This window comes from Somniosus microcephalus, chromosome 9 (assembly GCF_052327205.1).
Source record: "Somniosus microcephalus isolate GS21.2 chromosome 9, FLI_Smic_1.0, whole genome shotgun sequence".
NCBI lineage: Eukaryota > Metazoa > Chordata > Chondrichthyes > Squaliformes > Somniosidae > Somniosus > Somniosus microcephalus.
This window is the reverse complement of record NC_140995.1, coordinates 212,035,879-212,062,587: the sequence shown is the minus strand read 5'-3', so window position 1 is coordinate 212,062,587 and position 26,709 is coordinate 212,035,879. Positions and strand designations below refer to the sequence as shown.

The window sequence follows — 26,709 nt, the reverse complement described above, 5'->3', positions numbered from 1 at the left end:
ATATATTAGGTCTGTGATGAGGCTCTATACAATGCAAATTACAAATTCAAACACAAGTTCCCTAACTCCTCCCCTCCCAATGCCTCTCAACATCAATGTCGCATTGCTCCCGTGATCTTAACTCCCCCCGCCTCCACCACTTCCCTATTGTAGTTTTGATTTGTGCAGTTGTCATACTAGAAATGGAGAAAACAATTCACTAACACACTCCAAGAAGTCAAAGTAATGTATTTTGTTTTTAACACCCCTCAACTAATTATATTTTTTAAAGACATGCAGAATTAATTCATAGTTATACAGGAACATAGAAAATGAAGAGCAAGAGGAGACCATCAGGGTCACTGGTGCCTCTGCTGTGCAGTAGATGATGCAGCCCCATGCCCCACTAAACCACTAGTCAGTCCTTGGGAAGGCAAACAGAAAAAAAACCAGGAAAAGAACTGTTGCATTTTCAAGAAAAATTCGGGAAAAATCTTCCATGACTACATAAAGTAATCGAGCAAACTTCAGGAAACCAGTTACCCAAACTTGCACACATAACCTTTCCCAACCCACCCCACCCCAATATGTGTTCTTCCCCCCAAAACCGGTCCAGTACCTTCCTAACTGCCTTCAGCATTCTGATACTTACCAAATGCATTAGTAACCTCTTCCCAGAGGGGAACAAGCCTCTGAGAAAAGAAATACTTCCAGTCATCTACCCAGTACTTTGCCCATGTATGTCATAAGCATGCCCTTCAATCCTACTGCCATTATCCAGATCAAATATCTGATCCAAATTTACTATATCCAATCCTTCTCAACTGTAAAAACTTCAGTCTTGTCCCGTCCCAGAACTTATCAGAGATTCACGGCACAGGAGGAGGCAATTCGCGTCTGCGCCAAAGTGAATACTTCGCCATATTTCTCCAAAGTGACCCCAACTATCTAGGCCAATCCTCATAATTAAGAGATTGGAGTTCAGGTAACACCCTTGCTCCCATCCTCTGCACGCTCTCTAGAGCCTCATTGTCCATCACCAGGAGTGGGGACCAAAATTAGACGGTCCACCAGTTTTGTACTTTATTCCCAGCAATACTTGCTACAGTCCGATTTACTTTCCCTATAGCTACCTCTCATTGCTCGAGAACCTATAGCGACTAGTCAATGACTTCACTGGGTCTCTTTCCTGTTCTATTATTTTTAATGGGCACCCATGCAGGGAACAGATATTATTAAATCATTCTGCACAGAATGAAGCTATTCGGCCCATCTTGCCTGTGGTCTTTGAAAGAGCTATCCAATTCATCCCACTCCCCGGCTCTTTCCCCATAGCCTTAAAACTTTTTCCTTTTCAAGTATATATCCAATTTCCTTTTGAAAGTTGCTATTGAATCTGCTTCCACTACCCTCTTATTTAGTGCATTCCGGATCATAACAACTCAATACATTAAAAAATTCTGATCGCCCCTCTGATTCTTTTGCCAATAATCTTAAATCTGTCTCCTCTGGTTACCGACCCTCCCACCAGTGGAAAGAATTTCTCCTTATTTACTCTAACAGAATCCTTCATAATTTTGAGCACCTCTTAAATCTCCCCTTAACCTTTTCTGCTCTAAGGAGACTTGCATTTATACAGTGCCTTTCATCAGATGTTTTAATGATGTTGGTTGAGGGATAAATACAGGAAACTTTGGTTTATCTGGAGGTTGTATGTCCGGAAACCTCGATCTAACGGCAGAAATCAGCAGCTGTTTTGGTTAGGTTTTTTTTCTTCTCCTAGCATTTTTTTTCTTCTCCTAGCATTAAAAAATTTTTTTTTTTTTAATTATAAACAGTCAGGCTCTGGAAAGCGTCTCTGTAGCTTAGCAACAGCTTCAGAGACGCTTCCAAGGTACGGGCCGAGTGTTTACAAGCAACAGTGTTTGTTGTCAGATACGGAGATTAAAACCTCCATATCCTTCAACATTAGCGCTGGTCTATCCGGAAGTTTTGATAGATCGGCAGCAGCTCGGTCCCGTCGGTGCCAGATATCGCGAATTGGCTACAACACTGGGGAGAACGCCAATGCTCTTCTTCAAAATATTGCCATGGGATCTATTACATCCATCTGAGGGAGCTATTACATCCATCTGAGGGAGCCTCAGTTTAACATCTCATACGAAAGACGGCACCTCCAACAATCCCTCGGTACCGCACTGGAATGGAAGCCTGATTTGATGCCAGAGTCTCTGGAGTGGGACTCCACAACCTTTTGACTCAGGAGGCAAGTGTGCTCCCAACTGAGCCACAGCTGACACAATGAGAACAATCCTAGCTTGTCTTGTCTCTGAACTGTGTGTGTGGTTGGCTGGCCCTTTGTGCATTAATGTAATGTTGCACTACAGTAAGTGATATCTGCCTTTCATGGGCCGATTTACTTACCTAAAATAATTTACTAATCTCCTAATTGCTAACCTTTCTAGATGTTTGCATACCATAGACAAATATTACTAGGTGACAACCAAATTTCTTATTTTCATTAATTTTATTGTTCTAGAGAGCACAACAACAATAACTTGTATTTATATAGTGCCTTTAACATAGTAAAACGTCCCAAGGTGCTTCACAGGGGTGTTATAAGACAAAAAATTTGACACCAAGCCACAGAAGGAGAAATTAGGGCAGGTGACCAAAAGCTTGGTCAAAGAAGTAGGTTTTAAGGAGCGTCTTAAAGGAGGAAAGAGCGGTAGCGAGGCGGACAGGTTTAGGTAGGAAATTCCAGAGCTGAGGGCCTAGGCAACGGAAAGCACGGCCACTGATGGTTGAGCGATTATAATCAGGGATGCTCAAGAGGGCAGATTTAGAGGAGCGCAGATATCTCGGGGGGGTTGTGGGGCTGAAGGAGATTACAGAGATAGGAAGGGGCGAGGCCATGGAGGGATTTGAAAACAAGGATGAGAAGGGTGATGGGTGAACGGGGCTTGGTGCGAGTTAGGACACGGGCAGCTGAGTTTTGGATGACCTCACGTTTACGTAGGGTAGAATGTGGGAGGCCAGCCAGGAATGCATTGGAATAGTCAAGTCTAGAAGCAACAAAGGCATGGATGAGGGTTTCAGCAGCAGATGAGCTGAGGCAAGGGCGGAGACGGGCGATGTTAAGGAGGTGGAAATAGGCGGTCTTAGTTATACCCCGGATATGTGGTTGGAAGCTCATTTCAGGGTCAAATATGACACCAGGGTTGCGAACAGTGTGCTTCCGCCTCAGACAGATGTTAGGGAGGGGGATGGAGTCAGTGGCTAGGGAACGGAGTTTGTGGCGGGGGCCGAAAACAGTGGCTTTGGTCTTCCCAATATTTAATTGGAGAAAATTTCTGCTCATCCAGAACTGTATGTCGGACAAGCAGTCTGACAATTTAGACACCGTGTGAGGGTCGAGGGAAGAGGTAGTGCTGGGTGCCGTCAGCGTACACGTGGAAACTGAAGCTGTGTTTTTGGATGATGTCATCAAGGGGCAACATGTAGATGAGAAATAGGAGGGGGCCAAGGATTGATCCTTGGGGTACCCCAGAGGTAACGATGCAGGAGCGGGAAGAGAAGTCGTTGCAGGTGATTCTCTGGCTACGATTAGATAGATAAGAATGGAACCAGGCAAGTGCAGTCCCACCCAGCTGGACGACGGTGGAGAGGCGTTGGAGAAGGATGGAGTGGTCAACCGTGTCAAAGGCTGCAGATAAGTCAAGAAGGACGAGGAGGGATTAGTTTACCTTTGTCACAGCCACAAAGGATGTCATTTGTGACTTTGAGGAGAGTCGTTTCAGTACTATGGCAGGGATGGAAACCTGATTGGAGGGATTCAAACATGGAGTTGCGAGAAAGACGGGCGCAGATTTGAGAGGCGACTTTGAAGGGGAAAGGGAGGTTGGAGATGGGGCGGTAGTTTGCAAGGACGGAGGAGTCAAGGGCTGTTTTTTTGTTTTTGTTTTTTTGAGGACAGAGGTGATGACGGCAGATTTGAGGGAGGGGACGGCACCTGAGGAGAGAGAACCATTAACAATATCAGCTAACATGGGAGCCAGGAAAGGAAGTTGGGTGGTCAGCATTTTGGTTGGAATAGGGTCGAGGGAGCAGGAAGTTGGTTTCATGGACAAGGTGAGCATGGAGAGGTCATGAGGGGAGATCGGAGAGAAACTGGAGAAAGACGAGAGTTTAGGGCTAGGGCAGGGGGGAACCTTAGAGGAACTTTGGCCCAGTGGGCTAGGGGAAGGAAGGGAAGTGGCAGAAGCAGCTGAACGGATGGTCTCAATCTTAGAGACAAAGAAGTCCATGAGCTCCTCACATTTGTGTCAACAAAGGAGGACAAAGGGATTCATTAAGAAAGGGAAAATAGAATATGAGAGTAAGCTAGCAGGGAACATAAAAACTGACTGTAAAAGCTTTTATAGATATGTGAAGAGAAAAAGATTGGTGAAGTCAAGCGTAGGTCCCTTAGAGTCAGAATCAGGGGAATTTATAATGGGAAACAAGGAAATGGCAGACCAACTAAATACATACTTTGGTTGTGTCTTCACAAAGGAGGACACAAATAACCTCCCAGAGATGCCGGGGAACATAGGGTCTGATGAAAGAGAGGAACTGAAAGAAATCAGTATTTGTAGGAAAATGGTGTTCGGAAAATTGATGGGACTGAAGGCCGATAAATCCCCAGGGCCTGATGGTCTACATCCCAGGGCACTTAAGGAAGTGGCCCTAGAGATAGTAGATGCATTACTGGTCATCTTCCAGAACTCGATAGACTCTGGAACGGTACCCATGGATTGGAGGGTAGCTAATGTTACCCCACTATTCAAAAAAGGTGGTAGAGAAAAAGCGGGGAATTATAGACCGGTAAGCCGGACATCGGTAGTGGGGAAAATGCTAGAGTCTATTATAAAAGATGTAATAGCAGAGCACTTGGAAAGCAGTGACAGGATCGGACAAAGTCAACATGGATTTACAAAAGGTAAATCATGCTTGACTAATCTACTGAAATTTTTTGAAGATGTAACTGGTAAAATAGATAAGGGAGAACCAGTGGATGTGGTGTATTTGGACTTTCAGAAGGCTTTCGATAAGGTCCCACATAAGAGATTAGCGTGCAAAATTAAGGCACATGGGATTGGGGGCAAGGTATTGACTTGGATAGAGAACTGGTTGGCGGACAGAAAGCAAAGAGTTGGAATAAACGGGTCGTTTTCCGAGTGGCAGGCAGTGACTAGTGGGGTACCGCAAGGATCGGTCCTAGGACCCCAGCTGTTCACAATATATATTAATGATCTGGACGAGGGAATTGGATGTAATATCTCCAAATTTGCAGACGACACAAAGCTGGGCGGGAGGGTAAGCTGCGAGGAGGATGTCATGAAACTCCAGTACGATTTGGACAGGTTGGGTGATTGGGCAGAATCATGGCAAATGCACTATAATGTGGATAAATGTGAGGTTATCCACTTTGGTGGCAAAAACAGGAAGGCAGATTATTTGAATGGCAATAGATTGGGAGAAGGGGAAGTGCAAAGAGACCTGGGTGTCCTTGTGCACCAGTTGCTGAAGGTAAGCATGCAGGTGCAGCAGGCGGTTAAGAAGGCAAATGGTATGTTGGCCTTCGTAGCAAGAGGGTTCGAGTACAGGAACAAGGATATCTTGCTACAGTTGTACAGGGCCCTTGGTGAGACCACACCTTGAGTATTGTGTGCAGTTTTGGTCACCTTACCTGAGGAAGGACATTCTTGCCATGGAGGGAGTGCAGCGAAGATTCACCAGGCTGATACCTGGGATGGCAGGAATGACGTATGAGGAGAGATTGTGTCGATTGGGCTTATACTCACTGGAGTTTAGAAGATTGAGAGGGGATCTCATCGAAACCTATAAAGTTCTGTCAGGTCTGGACAGACTAGATGCAGGAAGGATGTTTCTGATGGCCGGGGAGTCCAGAACCAGGGGTCATAGTCTAAGGAGTAAGCCATTTAGGACTGAAATGAGGAGGGATTTCTTCACCCAGAGAGGGGTGAACCTGTGGAATTCTCTGCCACAGAGGGCGGTGGAGGCCAGTTCATTAAATATATTCTAGAAAGAGTTGGATATATTTCTTGAGGCTAAAGGGATCAAGGGATATGGGGAGAAGGCAGGGACAGGGTACTGAATTTGGATGATCAGCCATGATCTCATTGAATGGCGGAGTAGGCTCGAAGGGCCGAATGGCCTACTCCTGCTCCTATCTTCTATGTTTCTATGTCGGAGGTGAGGGTGGAGGAGACAGGGGCGAGGGGTTAGTTATAGAAGTAGATATTTAAAACATCTAGAGGAAGTGTGAAACATTAACATTTTGTACAAATTAATTTCAGAAGCAGAGACAGTGGTTAGGTAATTACAGCTGCTAAGGCGGCCAACTGGCTTCCGACAGCCCTAGGATCTTTCACACAACACAACATTGGTTACACTTAAAACAAATGCTTCATTGGCTGTCAAGCGCTTTGGAACATCCTGAGGTTGTAAAGGCGCTATAGAAATGCAAGTCTTTCTTTTCTTTATACAGATCAACTTCAACACACAAAACCTACAATACTACTTCAAAGGGGAGCAGGGGCCCTAATTGGTGGGTCTCCACAAGGCAGAAAATAGAGTATAAATATCATCTCACCAAATGGATAGATCTTTTTTGAGACACACACACACACATATATAAAGACAGTTGTTAACTTCCCACTGGCAGTACTTTCCCCCCAACTTCCACTTCAAATATCTGCTTTAGATTTTCTTTTTCAAACACACTAGAGGACATTTTAAGCCTCTGATAAAATAACTGCTGCCATATAAAAATCTACTTTTTGAGAGAGAGAAAAGAATTGAAGAAATACAAACTTGTCAAGAAGATTTTCTTTTGGAATTCGAACGTTGTCAAATACTAAAATTCCGTTATCAACCCCATTTAGACCTGGGGTGGGGGGAGAGAAGGAGAAGGAAACAAGATTTAAAAACAAAACAGATTAGTGTTGCACTGCGGCTTAGATATCCTAACAATCCTAAATAAACTCAATCTAAAATTACGGGTCTTAAAAAAAAAACCAGCAACTGCGAAGGAGGGTATGGCCATTCAAGCTCTTGGGCGCTCTACACCCAGCCATAAGATGGAGAGTTTGGGCTGGATTTTCATTGAGTCGTCGGAACTACAACTTTCGGGGTTGTAGTCCCGCCTCCATCGAGTTCTAGCCAACCCACGCGATTTTGACTTGATTGACCTTGTTGAACCCGCCCAGCGGGCTCAGCAGGCCAATTAAGGGCCACCCGCCAACAGGTGACGTCACAGATTGACATTTCATCTGTCCAGACCTTTTGACAGATGAAATATCAGCGTTTCACAGCTGTTTGAAGCTGTCAAACACTGAATCTGTATTCGAAGTTAATTCCTTCCTGTCAGGATAATTTAAAGATCTCCCCGGAACAGAAAGCTGAATGCTGCAATTTTTGACAGCTTGCAGCCATTCTGCTTTCTGTGCCGGTGAGATAAGGGACTCCCGAGACCTGAAGGAAGAAAGACTGTAAAGGTAAGTAAAGGTATGTAAAACTTCTTTAAACACTTTACACATACCAAACACACTTACCTTTGCACTCATGCACCCATTACTCACCTGAACATCTTGACCCCTCCAAGCCCTTCATCCCGACGGTCCGCCTCCTCTAACTTAGCGTGGTTTGGAGCCGTCGGGAATCCCACACTTCAACATTAAAAATAGGGATTAGGCTAAAAACTGCCTGTTAACAGGCAGTTAATTGGCAATAATCCCCTTCCCGCCTCGGGGCGGCGGGTCACAGTGCGGGGCGGGTACCCGCCTCCTTTGAAACTGGCATGGAGGCGGGATGGGTTCGTGCCCTCCCGATTTCGGGATTTTAACCCCCCACATGCCTCCAATCCCGCCTCCACGGCCTAATGAAAATCCTGCCCTTTGTGTTCCAGGACTGCACACCGCTGCCTGAGCTAGTGAGTTTCGGCCTTGTGCTAAATCAGTGCGGCTCGTATCACGGACTGCGGCTCTACACCCGCTCTCACCGCTTTGCAGATCTGCGCTTCTGCGTGTCTATTGACCTCAATTCAAGGCCTATACCTCTGGGATTCCAGTAGAGCTGGGATTAAGGGAAGGAGGGGAGATGGAAAAAGAGAGAAATAAAAAAGGGAAAAGACATTTTTTTTTTTAAAAAGCACATGGAGTAGCTACTTTATTGTAGGTGTGCAAGACTGATCCACGAGCAAGCTGCTGCACATGACCGTGGTCGCAGTCAAAACATTGAGCCGGAATCTGCGGTCGGAGGCTCCGACCTGAAAAAAAATACGAACCTACCTGCTGGCTCCTGGGCTTCAGGTCTCGGGCCTGCAGGTGTACGCCCGCGTAAAAGGCCCACGGATCCCAGGGACGTTGGCGGTTCGGAAGCGTCCCTGAGATCACGTGGGCTCAGTCCTCCCATCAGAAAGGAGGATTCCATTGCTGTCATTTCCAAATGGAATCCCCTCATGACAAGCAATGGAATACCCAAATAATTAAAGAACTTATACAGTTAAAATAAAAATAAAGTTCCCATTTTCGCACTTAATTAAAAGTTCCTTTAATGAAGCCTTCACAATAAAAAATAAGTTTTTTGAAAAATAATTTAAACATTTTAATCGGGACCAAAATTTACATAAATGAATTTTAAGCGTTTGTGTATTTTTTTTATTTTAAAATTTTTTATTTAAATTTATATTAACCCTTACGCTGGTGAAAGCAGGCCCCACACCTGCTTTTACCAGGCGTAAGGGTTTTGTAGGCATTTGCCGGGCAGTAGTTCTGTGCCAGCGAAAGTGTTTTTGGGTCGCAGGCAGACGCACCTCGACAGATCGCAAGTTCCGGATTTTCACGCATGCGGAAACCCGGAACTTGAGGGGCCTTTCACAAGGCTTACAACGGCGTATGCACGGAGACTTTGGCAAGCAGCCCTGCAGTAAATGGATCGCTGCTCTAACACTGCACTCAAATGGAAGAGAAGACGGACTTGGTTCATATCAATCGTGCTTTCCACCAGTCACAAAGCGGCGCTAATGGTGATCATGGAGAATTCAGTGTCAAAGCCTTAATTTAAATCTTTAATTTAAAATTTTACATTTTTTAAATAGCCAACAGTGCCAGAGAGGTTAATTGGCAGTAATTAACACTCAGCACATCGTTAAGTGAATCTCCCAACAGCTAATTTAATTAAACATACGTGGACCATAAATGGCTCCAAAACAGGCTCCTTGGGTCACTTCAGACCAGCTCTAATTTTCGGTGGCGAGTTTAGTTCGCGTCTACCGCGCAAGTACAGTATCTTCACGCCGCTCGATGCATTTCCATGGTGAACCAGACAGTGAGATACTGTTTTCGCCAAGCTAACGGCGGAGCGGCCCGGCATCTCAAGACAGCAACATTTGGATCTGTGTGTTTAACTGCGCATCTGCCCCTCGCCTAAAGTTGCTGCAGCATTTGCGCGTAAATAACGGCGAGCGCTACGAGCCGTTACTTTGACAGCAAATTACGAGTCATTATGTTTAGCCCAGACCTCCCGCAAAAACCTTTAGCCAACTCACCTTCTTTGTGCATCATGTCAATCACTTTGACTCCTGGGTGTACATTGCCAGAATGATCTCGAATAGGCACAATAAAACAGTGAGGCCCTGGTATATAAAAAACACAAATACACAGAATTAAGACATCTTAAAAGCAGAACACCATTCCTAGTTTTTCAAAATAAGTTAAGGGGGCAGGTGAAAAGTAAGCAAAATTGCAAGCGGTTACCTCTCCTCCGATTACAACTTATTTGTTCATCAGAGATATGTATCTTTCACCACCAGTTTTTCCATAAATATGGCAATGGCCCCCGCCCACATTCTTACATCGCTTGCGACTCAATAATGACCAGAGAAAATGATAGCCACTGAGAAAAAGCTGTATACAAACTTCTGGTCCAAACTAGACAATTACACTGAATAATATTCTCCTCACCTGGAAGGTTATTTTCCCTCTCCCTCTAATGGGACATTTGGCCATTTATAGGACAGGAGAAATGAATTGTGTGGTGCGAATGTTACTTGCCAGGGGGTTGTGGGGCTGAAGCAGATTACAGAGATAGGGAGGGGCGAGGCCCTGGAGGGATTTGAAAACAAGGATGAGAATTTTGAAATTGAGGCATTGCTTAACCGGGAGCCAATGTAGGTCAGTGAGCACAGGGGAGATGGGCGAATGGGACTTGGTGCAAGTTAGGACACGGGCAGCTGAGTTTTGGACGACCTCAAGTTTACGTAGGGTGGAATGTGGGAGGCCAACCAGGGGTGCGTTAGAATGGTTAAATCTAGAGGTAACAAAGGCATGGGAGGGTTTCAGCAGCGGATGAGGTGAGGCAAGGGCGGAGACGGGCGATGTTACGGAGGTGGAAATAGACAGTCTTAGTTATACCCCAGATATGTGGTCAGAAGCTCATTTCAGGGTCAAATATGACACCAAGGTTGAGAATAGTGTGGTTCAGCCTCAGACAGATGTTAGGGATGGAGTCAGTGGCTAGGGAACGGAGTTTGTGGCGGGAACCGAAAACAATGGTTTCGGTCTTCCCAATATTTAATTGGAGAAAATTTCTGCTCATCCAGAACTGTATGTCGGACAAGCAGTGTGTCAATTTAGAGGCCGTGGAGGGGTCGAGAGAAGTGGTGGTGAGGTAGAGCTGGGTGTCGTCAGCGTACATGTGGAAATGGACGCTGTGTTTTCAGATGATATCGCTGAGGGGCAGCATGTAGATAAGAAATAGGAGGGGGCCAAGGATAGATCCTTGGGACACCAGAGGTAACGATGCAGGAGTGGGAAGAGAAGCCGCTGCAGGAGATTCTCTGGCTACGATTAGATGGAGAAGAATGGAACCAGGCCCGTGCAGTCCCACCCAGCTGGACGACGGTGGCAAGGCGTTGGAGAAGGATGGAGTGGGCAACTATGTCAAAGGCTGCAGACAGGTCAAGAAGGGCGAGGAAGGATAGTTTACCTTTGTCACAGTCACAAAGGATGTAATTTGTGTCTTTGATGAGAGCCGTTTCGGTATTGTGGCAGGGGCGGAAACCAGATTGGAGGGATTCAAACATGGAGTTGCAGGAAAGATGGGCACAGATATGGGGGGGTGCCAACACATTCAAGGACTGGAGAGGAAAGGGAGGTTGGAGATGGGGCGGTAGTTTGCAAGAATGGAGACGTCAAGAGTTGGTTCTAACATGGGAGCCAATCTGAGCAGACGAGATCAACTGTTCAACTAATTTTCCAACAAATCGTGTTCTGGCGAAGGGTCTCTACCTGTAACGTTAACCTGTTTATCAGATGGTGATATTTATTTATAAGGAGCGTAGCAAATAGCTCTTATTGAAAACTTAAGCCTTTGTGTGATGCTCAAAGTAAGACATTTTTGTAAAATCTACAATGGAATACTGTTTGCATGATGGCAGGAATTTTGAAAATATACATGCACCTCACAATAAAGCCCATTTTTATTTGTGTCAGACAATTAAGGCAACAGAATACAAAGTTAATTGGATGAGGTCTGTGTAGATATGACTGAGCTGCATCTGGGAACATGTAGCCAAGTCGCAAAAGGATGCCACACACCTCACCTTCTATAGATCTCTGCACTTAGACCTGTGAATTATCCCTGTATGGGCTCCTAAGGACATCCTGCAACATCTGGTTCACACAACCAAATAGTTTCGGACAAAACTTGCAAACAAGTTTTTCCAAGTGCGGCCGGTTAAACATTCTGTATTGTGTACGCTCTGTCTTCAACACTCCAAGAGGTTCAGTGCAATCTCTCATTGTACGTTATTCTCTTTGGTTGTAGCCTGTATTTTCGCTCTTACGGATGAGACTTTGATCACTTCCCAAATAACAAAATATACAGCCTGAAGAACAAGCTCCCAAGGTCTGTTCCCAGCATCTTGATCAGACCCACTGGCTCATATATTTAACAGCTCACGGAGATCCCATGGACTGGAGAGTAGCCCAGGTGGTGCCTACATTTAAAAGGGGCAGTAAGTCAGGACCAGGGAACTATAGGCCCATTAGTATAACTTCAATTCTAGGCAAGTTGATAGAAGTTATTATGAGAAAGGCCTGTATGATCATCCAGAAGGAGCTGAGGTTTTTAAGGAATCGCAGCATGGTTTCTGTAAAAGGGAGGACCTGTCTCACCAAAGTTAGTGGATGACGGAAGTCCAGTAGTTACCATTCATCTTGATTTTCAAAAAGTCTTTGATAAAGTGTTGATCAAAAGACCGCCAAGTAAGATTGCATCTTGTAGGGATTGTAGACAGAGGGTAGTTAATAATGGCAGCAGTTTTTCTTGGAGAAGATCACGAGTGGAGTCCTGCAGGGATCAGTGTTAGGGACATGACTCTTCATCTTTATCAATGATCTGGATAAAGGCATGAAGGGAACAGTCCCTAAGTTTGCTGATGACATTAAGGTATGTGCGAGAGTTAGGATCTTTGATGAAAATAATAGCCTACAGGGAAATCTAGAAGAATTGGGGGGGAATGGACCCATAGATGGCAGATGTCATTCAATGTAGACAAGCGCAGCCTGATGCATTTGGGCTGCAGAAATTCCAGGCACATATACACCAAACAGGGCTTCCCACTCAAGGCTGCAGAGCGGGGGAAAGTCCTGGGAGTTATAGTTCACGAGAATCTGACCAGTTTTGCAAGGCTGTTGTGAAAGCGTATTGGGCATTAGGACACAAGTAGCTAGGACAATTCAATAATTACACTAGTGGTACAATCTTTTCCTTGTACAAGACCTTGGTGTGGGCGCATTTAGAACAGTGTGCCCGGATTTGGTCCCTTAGTATGGCAAGGATATCAAGGCCCTGGAAAGGGTGCAGAGTCAGCCTACAGGGAGGAGGTCCAGCATCTCGTGAAGTGGTGCGCCGATAACAACCTGGCCCTTAACATCAAGAAAACCAAAGAAATCATTGTGGACTTCAGGAAGTCTAAAGGCGGAAGTCACACCCCCAGCCACATCAATGGGGCTGTGGTGGAAAAGGTGGACAGCTTTAAGTTCCTCGGAGTCCACATCACGGAAGACCTCTCCTGGTCCCTCAATACCTCCTCTCTGGTGAAGAAGGCCCAGCAGCGCCTATATTTCCTAAGGAGGCTGAAGGGATGTAACCTGTCACCCCTGATCCTCTCTAACTTTTACCGCTGCACAATAGAGAGCATCCTGACAAACTGTATCACAGTATGGTATGGCAGCTGTAGCTACTATGACCGGAAAGCCCTGCAGCGGGTAGTCAAAACTGCCCAACGCATTACCGGCACCCGGCTACCGACCATAGAGCACATATACCAGAAACACTGTTTACGGAGGTCACGGTCCATCAGCAAAGACCCTACCCACCCCAGCCACAGTCTGTTCGCCCTCCTGCCATCTGGGAGACGCTACAGATGCATTCGCACCCGTACGACCAGATTTAGGAACAGCTTCTTTCCCAGGGCTGTCATCCTACTGAACTCCACAAATAAACTCTAAAGCCTGCACATCTGCCAATGCACTTTATTATGGTTATGCTTATGTTAATGTATTACAAGCCAAATGTATGTTGAATGTTTAAATGTCTTAATCTAAATGTACACTCTCGGGAGCCGCAAGCCTACATTTCGTTGTACTGCACTTGTGCACTAACAATGACAATAAAGTTGATTATGATTATGATTATTATGAGAGAAGGACCCTTCAGGATGGGGTTAGGGAACTAGGGCTTTATACTCTTGGAAAAAAAATATGGACTTCAAGGTGATATGATGGACATATTTAAAAATAGCAGATTTAGAATCTCTCAAATGGACAAGTTGATTGAGCTAGATAGGTAGGGGAGAACTCGTGGGCATCAATTCAAGTTACAAAAGCATTACAGGTCAGGTGCCAGGAGAAGTACTTCTTTTCACAAAGAGCCGTCAACCTCTGGAATAGATGACCAGTGACGCAAGAAAACTACCAGGCACTTGGTCGGAGTATTAAACAAGGCTTTAATCAACTGTTTTTCAACATGGAGATCTAGTTGTCCTTCACTAGTTCCTGTTAAAGAATGTCCTGAGCAAGCTGGGCCCATGCCCGAGTGTTTATACTCTCCCTGGACAGCGCCACCAGCAGGCCGCCCAGTATTATTTCATAAGTCATTTCCACATGAATGACAAGATTCATGTCAACCAGTACATGCGGGGAGTGTGGACTCGCTGTTGACCTCCGAAGGGAGCTGGGCAATCTCCTGTGAGCGAAAGACATCTCGAGTTCTAGAAGGTGGGCAGCTTTACTTTGAGTAGTGATATCATGGACAGTGGTCTCCAGGAGCCTGCTCGATTGCCATAAGGGATCGGATAGGAATTCAAGAGGTTTTTTCCCCCCACGAAATTGACCTACTTTTTTTTTTTCTCTGGTGTTTTGCCTCTCCCAGGAGCTAGAGCTAAGCAACACACCGGCAGCATTGCACACCCAATCTGGATTTAAAGAGTAGAGTAGCCATCAAGAAATGGAGAGCAAAACGTGCAGGATATCATCAATGAGCTGGAAGAAAAGCTGCTTGAATCAACTAATTGAAACAACGAGGTCCAAAAGGGCAAATGGATCTTCAACCAGACAGAACTACAGACCAGCACCAACACTGCACCAGGTGCTACAGTCAGTGTAGGGAACCAGCGGGATTATGTCCTGTGCTTTATGGACCCAAAACTCCATGAGAGCAAATCATGCCTTAAGCAGAACAGTCAAAAAAAAAAAGCCACACTGTGTTGTAGTACCAAAGAGAAAATTGCACACAAATTCTTCATGAACTGCACAGGTCACAGTTAAATTCACATCATCAGTCCAACAATAACGCTGGAGGTCAAGGCTGCAACGTTAACATTCTCTACATGAATGCAAGTCTTTCGTTCTCTCTCCTGTTCTGACTCTAGACGGTCAACATGCTGCCAGGAAGCCACACTGGAGGAGGGGAAACAAAGATGGAAAGGGGGTCTGGACGGTCGAGGAAGGAAGAGCGCTAAACAACCTGGTGGTGAGTGACTAACATTGGCCTGGGCGCCCCTGGGCTCCAGGGACCACAGCAGCAAATGCAGGTGCAAGGACAGGACTGGGTTTGGCGGAAATGCCCCATGGTCAAAAAAAAACAAAGCACTCCGTCAAAGCTCACGTATGAATAATGGGCATTTGGGCAACCGCACCACTGAAACAACACGGAGTGTGACCTCCAGAGCGGAGGAGCAGGGGAGAAAGCTGGTGAGAAAATATACCACACGAGTAATATACACAATTTAAACTCGATTAGTAATTGCACTCATTGACTAACAGAGGGCGCTGCAAGCAAGAATATCTGCAAAGCTCACAATCAAAGCTCCATCCTCAGTCCACAACAGCGGCACACGAGAAGGGATGAGACAAATACGTGTGCGTATTAAAAATGGTAAAAAAAAAGTATCAACTTTTTTCTATGCAGTGGTTTGCTGCAGTAATGCAGCTTATTCTAACAATTTCTAAACATTCCAGCACAGGTTCCATGGTCAAAAAAACACTCACTGTCAAAGCTCTCATGAATAATGGGCATTTGGGCTAGGTGCTCGAGGGCAACCGCACCACTGGAACATTTCTTTAAGATGGGCCGAATGACCTCCTTCTGTGCTATGATGTTGTATCGTTCTATGATTCTGGTGGGATTTTTTCAAAGGATTGGGCTTCGGCGTGAAGAGATTATTTCATCAATACCATAAATCGCAGAGATCATTTTCACAGGTATGAGAATGGCTGCAGAGATTAGTCTGCTGGTCACTCGATCTTAGCAATTATTACAGGTCCAATAGCACCACTCACCATTAATGAGTAAGACAATTTAGCAGTCTCAGTTCAGTTCCGAGTGGCTATGAATCGGTTGCAGAAAGGAGTTCTTCAGATTAGGCAGAATAGCTGGAGCCCGACCTCGACTATATAGCTGGAGCCCGACCTCGACTATATAGCTGGAGCCCGACCTCGACTATATAGCTGGAGCCCGACCTCGACTATATAGCTGGAGCCCGACCTCGACTATATAGCTGGAGCCCGACGATATAGCTGCTTGTGCTGTACGCTCGAAATGTGAACACAGATGCAAAACTAGAAAACTGTCCCACTCCCAAGAATTGACACCCTTCATCTTAATGAGCACAAAACGCACCCCAAAAATTATTTTTAAAAACTCCATTTTTTTTTATTCCACAATTTATATACTTAATAAAAAGGGAGGCACACAAGAGGGGGCCTTACAGAAATTTCTAAGTGGAATAGAAATGGTAAATCCAGAGCATTATTTCAAGTTAAATCACGACTGGAGAACAAGGAGACGTATACAAGCTGATGAAAGGCGGCAATGTCTGGAAGCACTTCATAGTGGGATCAATACCTGGAATGGTTTTTGGGTCGGGTAGTGCAAGAAATCAAGACATTCAAATGGCAGTGACATGTTGCAATAGGGGTAGGGAGGTGGTTGTAGGTTTCTATCGCAGGATGAGCAAGATAGACCAAATGGCCTCACTCATCCATATATAACTTTCTGATTTTATTTAAGCTCTGACCACTTTTAAGAAAGGGAACACACACACACCGACGCGCGCGCGCGCACCCCCCGACGATTGCCTGTTGGATGTTAAGAGGCTGGAAACCAGTGCTCTAGTCCCTGCTTCTTATTCTTTATTTAATTAACAGATTTGAGAACCTATGATTAAGTGATAAATCTTGACATATTTATTAGTTAATGGCAGCATACTGTGTAGTACATGTGTGCAATACATCTATGTACTCACAAGTAGGAGACCCATCGAGCACTGCAAGCTTGCACCTCACCAGGCAGTTCGTAGTCTTGAGTACACCACAAGTGCATCCCACTTTTATACCATTAAAATATCACACCTACTGTCGTCACAGGATATGGTGTAACGTACTTTGTCTAAAACTGACCTACGCAGGTCACATCCAGTTCCCTTATCTTCAGTTCTCTATCACGTTTCCCATATATTGCTCTGCTGAACACATTTCAATACTTTTCCATCAGGTTTGGGCTTGTCTGTCCATTGCAGTGTATTAACCCATACTCTGTCATAACCATAAGTTCCATCTAAGCTAAGCATTCTACTTATCTATAGTTAGTTTTATCCAATACTGCGATTAGTTCCATCTATGCTCATTGCTTTTAATTCTGCTTTCATGCCCACTCTTGCTCAAACAGCCTGTTCTCTATATTCAGCAGAATTCAGTTTAGTCTCTCTAATTGGCCTATACGCTCACTAGCTCCCTATATTAACTAGCACATGATGTTCTTTACCTATGTCAAGCTGTTAAGTTATTATAATGCACGTTATCTATCCTACACTGCCGTGAGAGGTGCAATCTGTCTCAGGAGTGTTTGCTCCCACTGCACCATCTAGCCTAGATAACACAGATCACTAAAGTTTACATTGCTCACATCAGAACTTTTAAGGCCCAAACAAACCTGTTCCTTTTTACTGAATCAGTCCCATCTTTTCAATATGCCCACATTCTCCTTTCTTTCCATAAGAACATAACATAAGAACATAAGAAATAAGAGCTGGAGTAGGCCAGTTGGGCCTTCGAGCCTGCTCCGCCATTCAACAAGGTCATGGCTGATCTACCTCAACTCCACCTTCCTGCACTATCCCCATATCCCTTAATTCCCCTAGTTCGCAAAAATTTATCGACCTCTGTCTTGAATATACTCAGCGACTGAGCATCCACAGCTCTCTGGGGTAGAGAGTTCCAAAGATTCACCACCCTTTGGGTGAAGAAATTTCTCCTCATCTCAGTCCTAAATGGACTGAGACTGTGACCCCCCCGTGTTCTAGATTCCCCAGCCAGGGGAAACATTTTCTCCGCATTAACCCTGTCAAGCCCCTTAAGAATTTTATATGTTTCCAGGAATACATCCACATGTCTCTTGAGCCTGTTTGTACTGTCTGCCCCAGTGTGTGAGTGACTCAATGCAATTGCTGCTTGCCCTCTCGCACACCACTTTGTCGCTGTGCATCAAGCAGCTCGGTCACCTCCTTTGCAAGAGACCAAAGTCATTGTAGTTTGCAAATAAAACAGATTAAATGATTCCTACCAATTAGGAAAAACAGGTGGCCGTTTGTTAAATATTGCAATGTGTGTGGTTGCATGGCGGGGAGGAAGCGTTCAGCCGTGCTTTGCAGGGTGGGGGGGAAGAGGGCGAAGCATGTGGCTACATTTAGAAAGGAAGGAAGTGGAAATCATATGGGCAAGGAAGGTGGAACTGTGTGCCAATGTTTGGGGAAGGAAAGGAGGGGACCAGTGCATCATAAAAGGCTAAGAGATTTAACTTTTTTTTATTCATTCATGGGATGTGGGCGTCGTTGGCAAGACCAGCATTTATTACCCATCCCTAATTTCCCTTGAGAAGGTGGTGGTGAGCCGCCGCCTTGAACCGCTGCAGTCCGTGTGGTGAAGGTACTCCCACAGTGCTGTTTGGGAGGGAGTTCCAGGATTTTGACCCAGTGATGATGAAGGAACAGCGATATGTTTCCAAGTCAGGATGGTGTGTGACTTGGAGGGGAACTTGGAGGTGGTGGTGTTCCCATGCGCCTGCTGCCCTTGTCCTTTTAAGTGGAAGAGGTCGCGGGTTTGGGAGGTGCTGCCGAAGAAGCCTTGGTGAGTTGCTGCAGTGCATCTTGTAGATGGTACACTGCAGCCACGGTACACCAGTGGTGTAGAGAGTGGATGTTTAAGGTGGTGGATGGGGTGCCAATCAAGCGGGCTGCTTTGTCCTGGATGGTGTCGAGCTTCTTGAGTGTTGTTGGAGCTGCACTCATCCAGGCAAGTGGAGAGTATTCCATCACACTCCTGACTTGTGCCTTGTAGATGGTGGAAAGGCTTTGGGGAGTCAGGAGGTGCATCACTCGATACAGAATATCCAGCCTCTGACCTGCTCTTGTTGCCACAGTATTTATGTGGCTGGTCCAGTTAAGTTTCTGGTCAATGGTGACCCCCAGGATATTGATGGTGGGGGATTTGGCGATGGTAATGTCACTGAATGTCAAGGGGCGGTGGTTAGGTGCTCGCTAGCCGGAGATAGTCATTGCCTGGCACTTGAGGTTTTTAAAATTGTGAAGAGTTTTGATAGGGTGAATAGGGAAAGACTATTTTCCTCTGGTTGGGGAGACATTGATGAGGGGTCGTTAATTTAAAATGGTCACCGAGAGTGTGGAGAGAGGTTCGGAAAATTTTCTTTACACAGCAGGCTGTTGGAGCGCGGAATGCTTTGCCAGAGGGAGTGGTTGATGCAAAGGTCATTGCAAGATAACCTGAATTGGCGGAAGATGTAAAGCTCTAGTGAGATAGGGAGGAAGTGAAATCATAACTTTTTGAATATAACCACTCAATCAATTCTTGAATCCCATGTCTGTGTGTGCGTGTCGGGGTGCGTGTCGGTGTGTGTGCGCGTGTCGGTGTGCGTGCGCGTGTCGGTGTGCGCGCGCGTGTCAGGGTGCGCGCGCGTGTCGGGGTGCGCGCGCGTGTCGGTGCGCGCGCGTGTCGGGGTGCATGCGCGTCGGTGTGTGCGTGCGCACAAGCACGCACACCGACACGCACGCACACCGACACGCGCACCGACACGCGCACCGACACGCGCGCACCGACACGCGCGCACCCCGACACGCGCGCGCACCCCGACACGCGCGCGCACCCCGACACGCGCGCGCACCCCGACACGCGCGCGCACCCCGACACGCGCGCGCACCCCGACACGCGCGCGCACCCCGACACGCGCGCGCACACCGACACGCGCACGCACACCGACACGCACCCCGACACGCACACACAGACATGGGATTCAAGAATTGATTGAGTGGTTATATTCAAAAAGTTATGATTTCACTTCCTCCCTATCTCACTAGAGCTTTACATCTTCCGCCAATTCAGGTTATCTTGCAATGACCTTTGCATCAACCACTCCCTCTGGCAAAGCATTCCGCGCTCCAACAGCCTGCTGTGTAAAGAAAATTTTCCGAACCTCTCTCCACACTCTCGGTGACCATTTTAAATTAACGACCCCTCATCAATGTCTCCCCAACCAGAGGAAAATAGTCTTTCCCTATTCACCCTATCAAAACTCTTCACAATTTTAAAAACCTCAAGTGCCAGGCAATGACTATCTCCGGCTAGCGAGCACCTAACCACCGCCCCTTGACATTCAGTGACATTACCATCGCCAAATCCCCCACCATCAATATCCTGGGGGTCACCATTGACCAGAAACTTAACTGGACCAGCCACATAAATACTGTGGCAACAAGAGCAGGTCAGAGGCTGGATATTCTGTATCGAGTGATGCACCTCCTGACTCCCCAAAGCCTTTCCACCATCTACAAGGCACAAGTCAGGAGTGTGATGGAATACTCTCCACTTGCCTGGATGAGTGCAGCTCCAACAACACTCAAGAAGCTCGACACCATCCAGGACAAAGCAGCCCGCTTGATTGGCACCCCATCCACCACCTTAAACATCCACTCTCTACACCACTGGTGTACCGTGGCTGCAGTGTACCATCTACAAGATGCACTGCAGCAACTCACCAAGGCTTCTTCGGCAGCACCTCCCAAACCCGCGACCTCTTCCACTTAAAAGGACAAGGGCAGCAGGCGCATGGGAACACCACCACCTCCAAGTTCCCCTCCAAGTCACACACCATCCTGACTTGGAAACATATCGCTGTTCCTTCATCATCACTGGGTCAAAATCCTGGAACTCCCTCCCAAACAGCACTGTGGGAGTACCTTCACCACACGGACTGCAGCGGTTCAAGGCGGCGGCTCACCACCACCTTCTCAAGGGAAATTAGGGATGGGTAATAAATGCTGGTCTTGCCAACGACGCCCACATCCCATGAATGAATAAAAAAAAGTTAAATCTCTTAGCCTTTTATGATGCACTGGTCCCCTCCTTTCCTTCCCCAAACATTGGCACACAGTTCCACCTTCCTTGCCCATATGATTTCCACTTCCTTCCTTTCTAAATGTAGCCACATGCTTCGCCCTCTTCCCCCCCACCCTGCAAAGCACGGCTGAACGCTTCCTCCCCGCCATGCAACCACACACATTGCAATATTTAACAAACGGCCACCTGTTTTTCCTAATTGGTAGGAATCATTTAATCTGTTTTATTTGCAAACTACAATGACTTTGGTCTCTTGCAAAGGAGGTGACCGAGCTGCTTGATGCACAGCGACAAAGTGGTGTGCGAGAGGGCAAGCAGCAATTGCATTGAGTCACTCACACACTGGGGCAGACAGTACAAACAGGCTCAAGAGACATGTGGATGTATTCCTGGAAACATATAAAATTCTTAAGGGGCTTGACAGGGTTAATGCGGAGAAAATGTTTCCCCTGGCTGGGGAATCTAGAACACGGGGGGGTCACAGTCTCAGTCCATTTAGGACTGAGATGAGGAGAAATTTCTTCACCCAAAGGGTGGTGAATCTTTGGAACTCTCTACCCCAGAGAGCTGTGGATGCTCAGTCGCTGAGTATATTCAAGACAGAGGTCGATAAATTTTTGCGAACTAGGGGAATTAAGGGATATGGGGATAGTGCAGGAAGGTGGAGTTGAGGTAGATCAGCCATGACCTTGTTGAATGGCGGAGCAGGCTCGAAGGCCCAACTGGCCTACTCCAGCTCTTATTTCTTATGTTCTTATGTTATGTTCTTATGGAAAGAAAGGAGAATGTGGGCATATTGAAAAGATGGGACTGATTCAGTAAAAAGGAACAGGTTTGTTTGGGCCTTAAAAGTTCTGATGTGAGCAATGTAAACTTTAGTGATCTGTGTTATCTAGGCTAGATGGTGCAGTGGGAGCAAACACTCCTGAGACAGATTGCACCTCTCACGGCAGTGTAGGATAGATAACGTGCATTATAATAACTTAACAGCTTGACATAGGTAAAGAACATCATGTGCTAGTTAATATAGGGAGCTAGTGAGCGTATAGGCCAATTAGAGAGACTAAACTGAATTCTGCTGAATATAGAGAACAGGCTGTTTGAGCAAGAGTGGGCATGAAAGCAGAATTAAAAGCAATGAGCATAGATGGAACTAATCGCAGTATTGGATAAAACTAACTATAGATAAGTAGAATGCTTAGCTTAGATGGAACTTATGGTTATGACAGAGTATGGGTTAATACACTGCAATGGACAGACAAGCCCAAACCTGATGGAAAAGTATTGAAATGTGTTCAGCAGAGCAATATATGGGAAACGTGATAGAGAACTGAAGATAAGGGAACTGGATGTGACCTGCGTAGGTCAGTTTTAGACAAAGTACGTTACACCATATCCTGTGACGACAGTAGGTGTGATATTTTAATGGTATAAAAGTGGGATGCACTTGTGGTGTACTCAAGACTACGAACTGCCTGGTGAGGTGCAAGCTTGCAGTGCTCGATGGGTCTCCTACTTGTGAGTACATAGATGTATTGCACACATGTACTACACAGTATGCTGCCATTAACTAATAAATATGTCAAGATTTATCACTTAATCATAGGTTCTCAAATCTGTTAATTAAATAAAGAATAAGAAGCAGGGACTAGAGCACTGGTTTCCAGCCTCTTAACATCCAACAGGCAGTGCTCACAACTGATAGTAAAATTTACTCCATTTGTTGAACATGAAAATATGGTCGGTGCTATTTTTTCCCCAACGTACTGCAACACCCCAATACGTAGCAGATGCAATACAGAAACATTAGAGTTAAAATACACAAACCTAGCAACTGTCCATTGACAATTAGTTGAGCAAACACAGCAGCATAGTTTCCTTTCATTGCATTCCCAATGTACATCTTCTCTGCATCTTCACACGGAGTGTGAATAATAAATTCCTGTAAGGTATAAGAGATTTAATTTAATTTTATTGCAAATTTTCTTTTCTCTTTTCCCAAAACCACGAGATCCTTGCTAGAGTGCCCCTGCTGGATGCCCTCTCCTACCTTACCAAATGGGCTGTTATTCAATTGTAAGCATCAGTCCAGGAAGTCTACTTGATCACAGACCCACATGCACACAAATGCAAACTTCCTGTTGGAGGTCACTGGACAGTGATCAGGAAAATAAATATTGGTCGCTGCAGACCAGAATTATAGCACCCCAACTCCCTTCCCTGTGGGGGATCAGGAGGTGGGTGGGGGGGGGGGGGAAGAGAAAGAGAAAAAAAAAATCAATCCAGGGTTCCTCCTGGTCTGTAGGGCTCAGTCATTCACTGGATTAACTCACCGAGGGAGATTTTGGCATTATGCAATAGCTTAACTCAGGCAAATGCGAATCGGCAGCCCGTTTTACATCTCTCCTGATTTTTATTTGCGTTGACTACAGCACTAAAAGCAAGTAGTTGTTGCTGTTGCTCCAATCTGTGATAGTGAGGTTATAATGATTAACTTAACTACTTTCTAATCAACTACTTGCTGCAAGCTTGAAATGTTGGACAGTGCAGGAGGGCTGCAATCACATGACAATGAGTGAAAAAATTAAACAAGCACAATTTGGGCGACCCCTTCCAAGCGGGCTCAATCGCCATCCCGCCATTTCGACCTGGGGCGTGGTCTGTTTTGTAGGCGAGGCCCGCTTCGGGCAAAGTGACTTTTGAACCAGCGCAAAAGATCGCGGAAAGCACGAACGCAAGTGGTTTTGGGCGTAATTCCCTCAAATTTAAAATTCCGCAACCTTTTGCGCGGATTTGGGCGATTCTGCCTCGATTGCACTGTTATAACCAGCGGAAACTCAACTATTTTTTTTTTTCAATACAGCTTCCACAGCACTGCAGCAGAAATCTTTCAAAAATCTAAAGGCATTGCTCACCAACTAAACACACACACACGTATATAGCTGGGGGGGCCCGGCGTTGCCAGGGCAGTTTAGAGGGCCGCGCGTTTGACGGCCGGCCGCTGCCGCTCCCCCGCTCTGTGTCTCGGGCCGAGCGGTTGTGAGGCCCGACCCGAGTGACCCCAACTCACCTCCTGCTCCGGCGGGCCAACGCAGCTGCCCAGCTCGCTGTTGAGGAAAAGCAGGGGAAAAAATGGCGGCGAGGTTTCGGGAGGCTGCAGGATTAGGTCCCGCCCGTGACGCACCGATTGGTCAACCATCAGGTCACTGAACTGTAGGATTGGTCAACCATCACGTCACTCAACGCTAATGAGCGGTAGGATTGGTCAACTGCTAATGAGCGGATTTTTGAACGTTTTTTGTATACTGTCCGAACAATTTTTGTCAGACCAAAAAGTAAATACGCCTATGACACTCCCTTGATCATCAGCTTTCTTTTGATATAACATATGTGTAGGTACGCTCTATAACTTTTGTGTGTATAGCGGACACACAGACAGACAGACCAACTCCTATATATAGATTGATTGATGTGCCTTCAATAGCCACAAAACTAGAAGTTATAGACTTTAACAAGTTGGCTTTTAATCACCAAGATCAGAGCTAACATCTCAACACACCGACTGGCTCACAGGAATGAGTCATACAGATCCTGGGATCTGTAAGTAAGAGAAGTCAGGGGCAGAGCCAAGACCTGGAACCTTCCAGGTTAGTCAGGAAAGAGGAAGTGAAACTATACACCGTGTGGGGGAGGGTAATATACATGAGTGCAAAACGAATACAGGCAAGACAAACAGATTTCATTACATTCACCCCTTCTTTAGATTTAGTCCATCGGGGTGATGTTTCTTAAAAGTTGGTATAAGTGAGTCTGTCAGGAGGTTTTGCGGTTCTCAGTGATCGGCGCAAAGCCGGTTGGGGTGCCTCTAGGGGAGTGGATTCTGGTTCCTCCGCTGTCCGGGCCTCCGCAATGTCTTCCAGGTTATCTGCAGTGTCCTCCAGGTTAAAGTTGGGTATTGATACCTCTGGGCGTCCTGTCTCTTTTTGGTGTAGGTCTTCCTCGGGTAGTCTCTCATCGTTCTCTCCGCTCCCCGAGGGAGCGAGGTCTTTTATGGAAACAGTGTCCTCTCGCCAGTCAGAGTATTCGATATAGGCGTACTGAGGCTTTGCATGGAGGAGCTGTACCTTTTCCACAAGGGGGTCCGTTTTATGGCCTCTCACGTGCTTTCGCAATAGTACTGTCCCCGGAGACGTCAGCCACGCGGGTAGAGATATGCCCGAGGTGGATTTCCGGGGGAAAACGAACATCTTTTCGTGAGGGGTAGCGTTAGTGGCTGTACATAACAGAGACATTATGGAGTGGAGCACGTCTGGGAGGGCTTCCTGCCAGCAGGAGGTCGGAAGGCCTTTTGACTTTAAGGCTAACGTGACAGCCTTCCAAACAGTAGCATTCTCCCTTTCCACTTGCCCATTACTCCGGGGGTTGTAGCTAGTGGTTCTGCTAGTGGCTATCCCCTTTGAGAGCAAGAACTGGCGCAGTTCGTCACTCATAAATGACGTCCCCCTATCGCTGTGTATGTAGTTCGGCATGCCAAACATGCAGAATAGATTACAGAGACACTTGATGACCGTGGCACTGGTCATGTCTGGGCAGGGAATGGTGAAGGGGAAGCGGGAATATTCATCGATGATATTGAGGAAGTATACGTTACGGTCGGCAGAGGGAAGGGGTCCCTTGAAGTCCAGACTTAGGCGCTCGAATGGCTGTGTGGCTTTGATAAGGTGTGCACGGTCAGGCCTGTAGAAATGAGGCTTGCATTCCGCACAGATGCAGCAGGCTCTGGTCATTGCCCTGACCTCCTCGATGGAGTGGGGCAGATTGCGGGACTTTATAAAATGGTATAGTCGGGTGACCCCTGGGTGACAGAGGTCGTTGTGGAGACCCTGTAATTTGTCCGTATGAATGCTGGCACACATTCCCCGCAATAGGGCGTCTGGGGGTTCATTAAGGGCTCCCGGCTTGTACATAATATCATAGTCGAACGTGGATAGTTCGATCCTCCACCTGAGTATTTTGTCATTCTTGATTTTCCCCCTTTGTTATTAAACATGAAAGCCACCGACCGCTGGTCGGTGAGCAGGGTGAAACGTTTGCCGGCTAGGTAGTGTCTCCAGTGCCGCACTGCCTCCACTATAGCCTGTGCCTCCTTCTCGACAGAAGAGTGCCCGATTTCAGGTCCCTGAAGGGTTCAGGAGAAGGCGGCCACAGGTCTCCCAGCCTGATTGAGGGTCGCAGCTAAGGCAAAGTCTGACGCATCGCTTTCGACTTGAAAGGGAATGCTTTCGTCCACTGCACACAGTGCAGCCCTTTCAATGTCCTGTTTGATACTGGTGAAAGCCTCCCGAGCTTCAGCTGATAGTGGGAAGGACATCGATTTAATGAGGGGTCGGGCCTTATCAGAGTAATTGGGCACCCATTGGGCATAATACGAAAAAAATCCCAGGCACCTTTTTAAAGCTTTGGGATTGTGTGGCAGGGGCAGTTCCTTTAGGGGGCGTAATCGGTCAGGGTCCGGTCCAATTACCCCATCTTCCACCACACAGCCGAGGATACAGAGACGGGTTGTGTTGAAGACACATTTGTCTTCGTTGTAGGTTAGATTCAGCTTTAGGGCAGTTTTTAAAAATCTCGCAAGATTTAGATCGTGGTCTTGCTGGTTGTGCCCGCAGATAGTGACATTGTCCAGATAGGG

The 26,709-nt window shown here is 46.4% G+C and overlaps 1 protein-coding gene across 1 annotated transcript in view; it reads right to left on the bottom strand.

Annotated features, from left to right (window-relative positions):
- acoxl (acyl-CoA oxidase-like) overlaps positions 1-26,709 on the bottom strand; it is a 348,406-nt gene that overhangs the window by 305,093 nt on the left and 16,604 nt on the right. The window contains exons 6-8 of the mRNA XM_085997863.1: positions 22,845-22,959; positions 9,593-9,679; positions 6,859-6,931 (exon numbers count right to left, since the gene is read on the bottom strand). Coding sequence (XP_085853989.1) covers positions 6,859-6,931; positions 9,593-9,679; positions 22,845-22,959 — 275 coding nt within the window. The remainder of the gene's footprint in view (positions 1-6,858; positions 6,932-9,592; positions 9,680-22,844; positions 22,960-26,709) is intronic.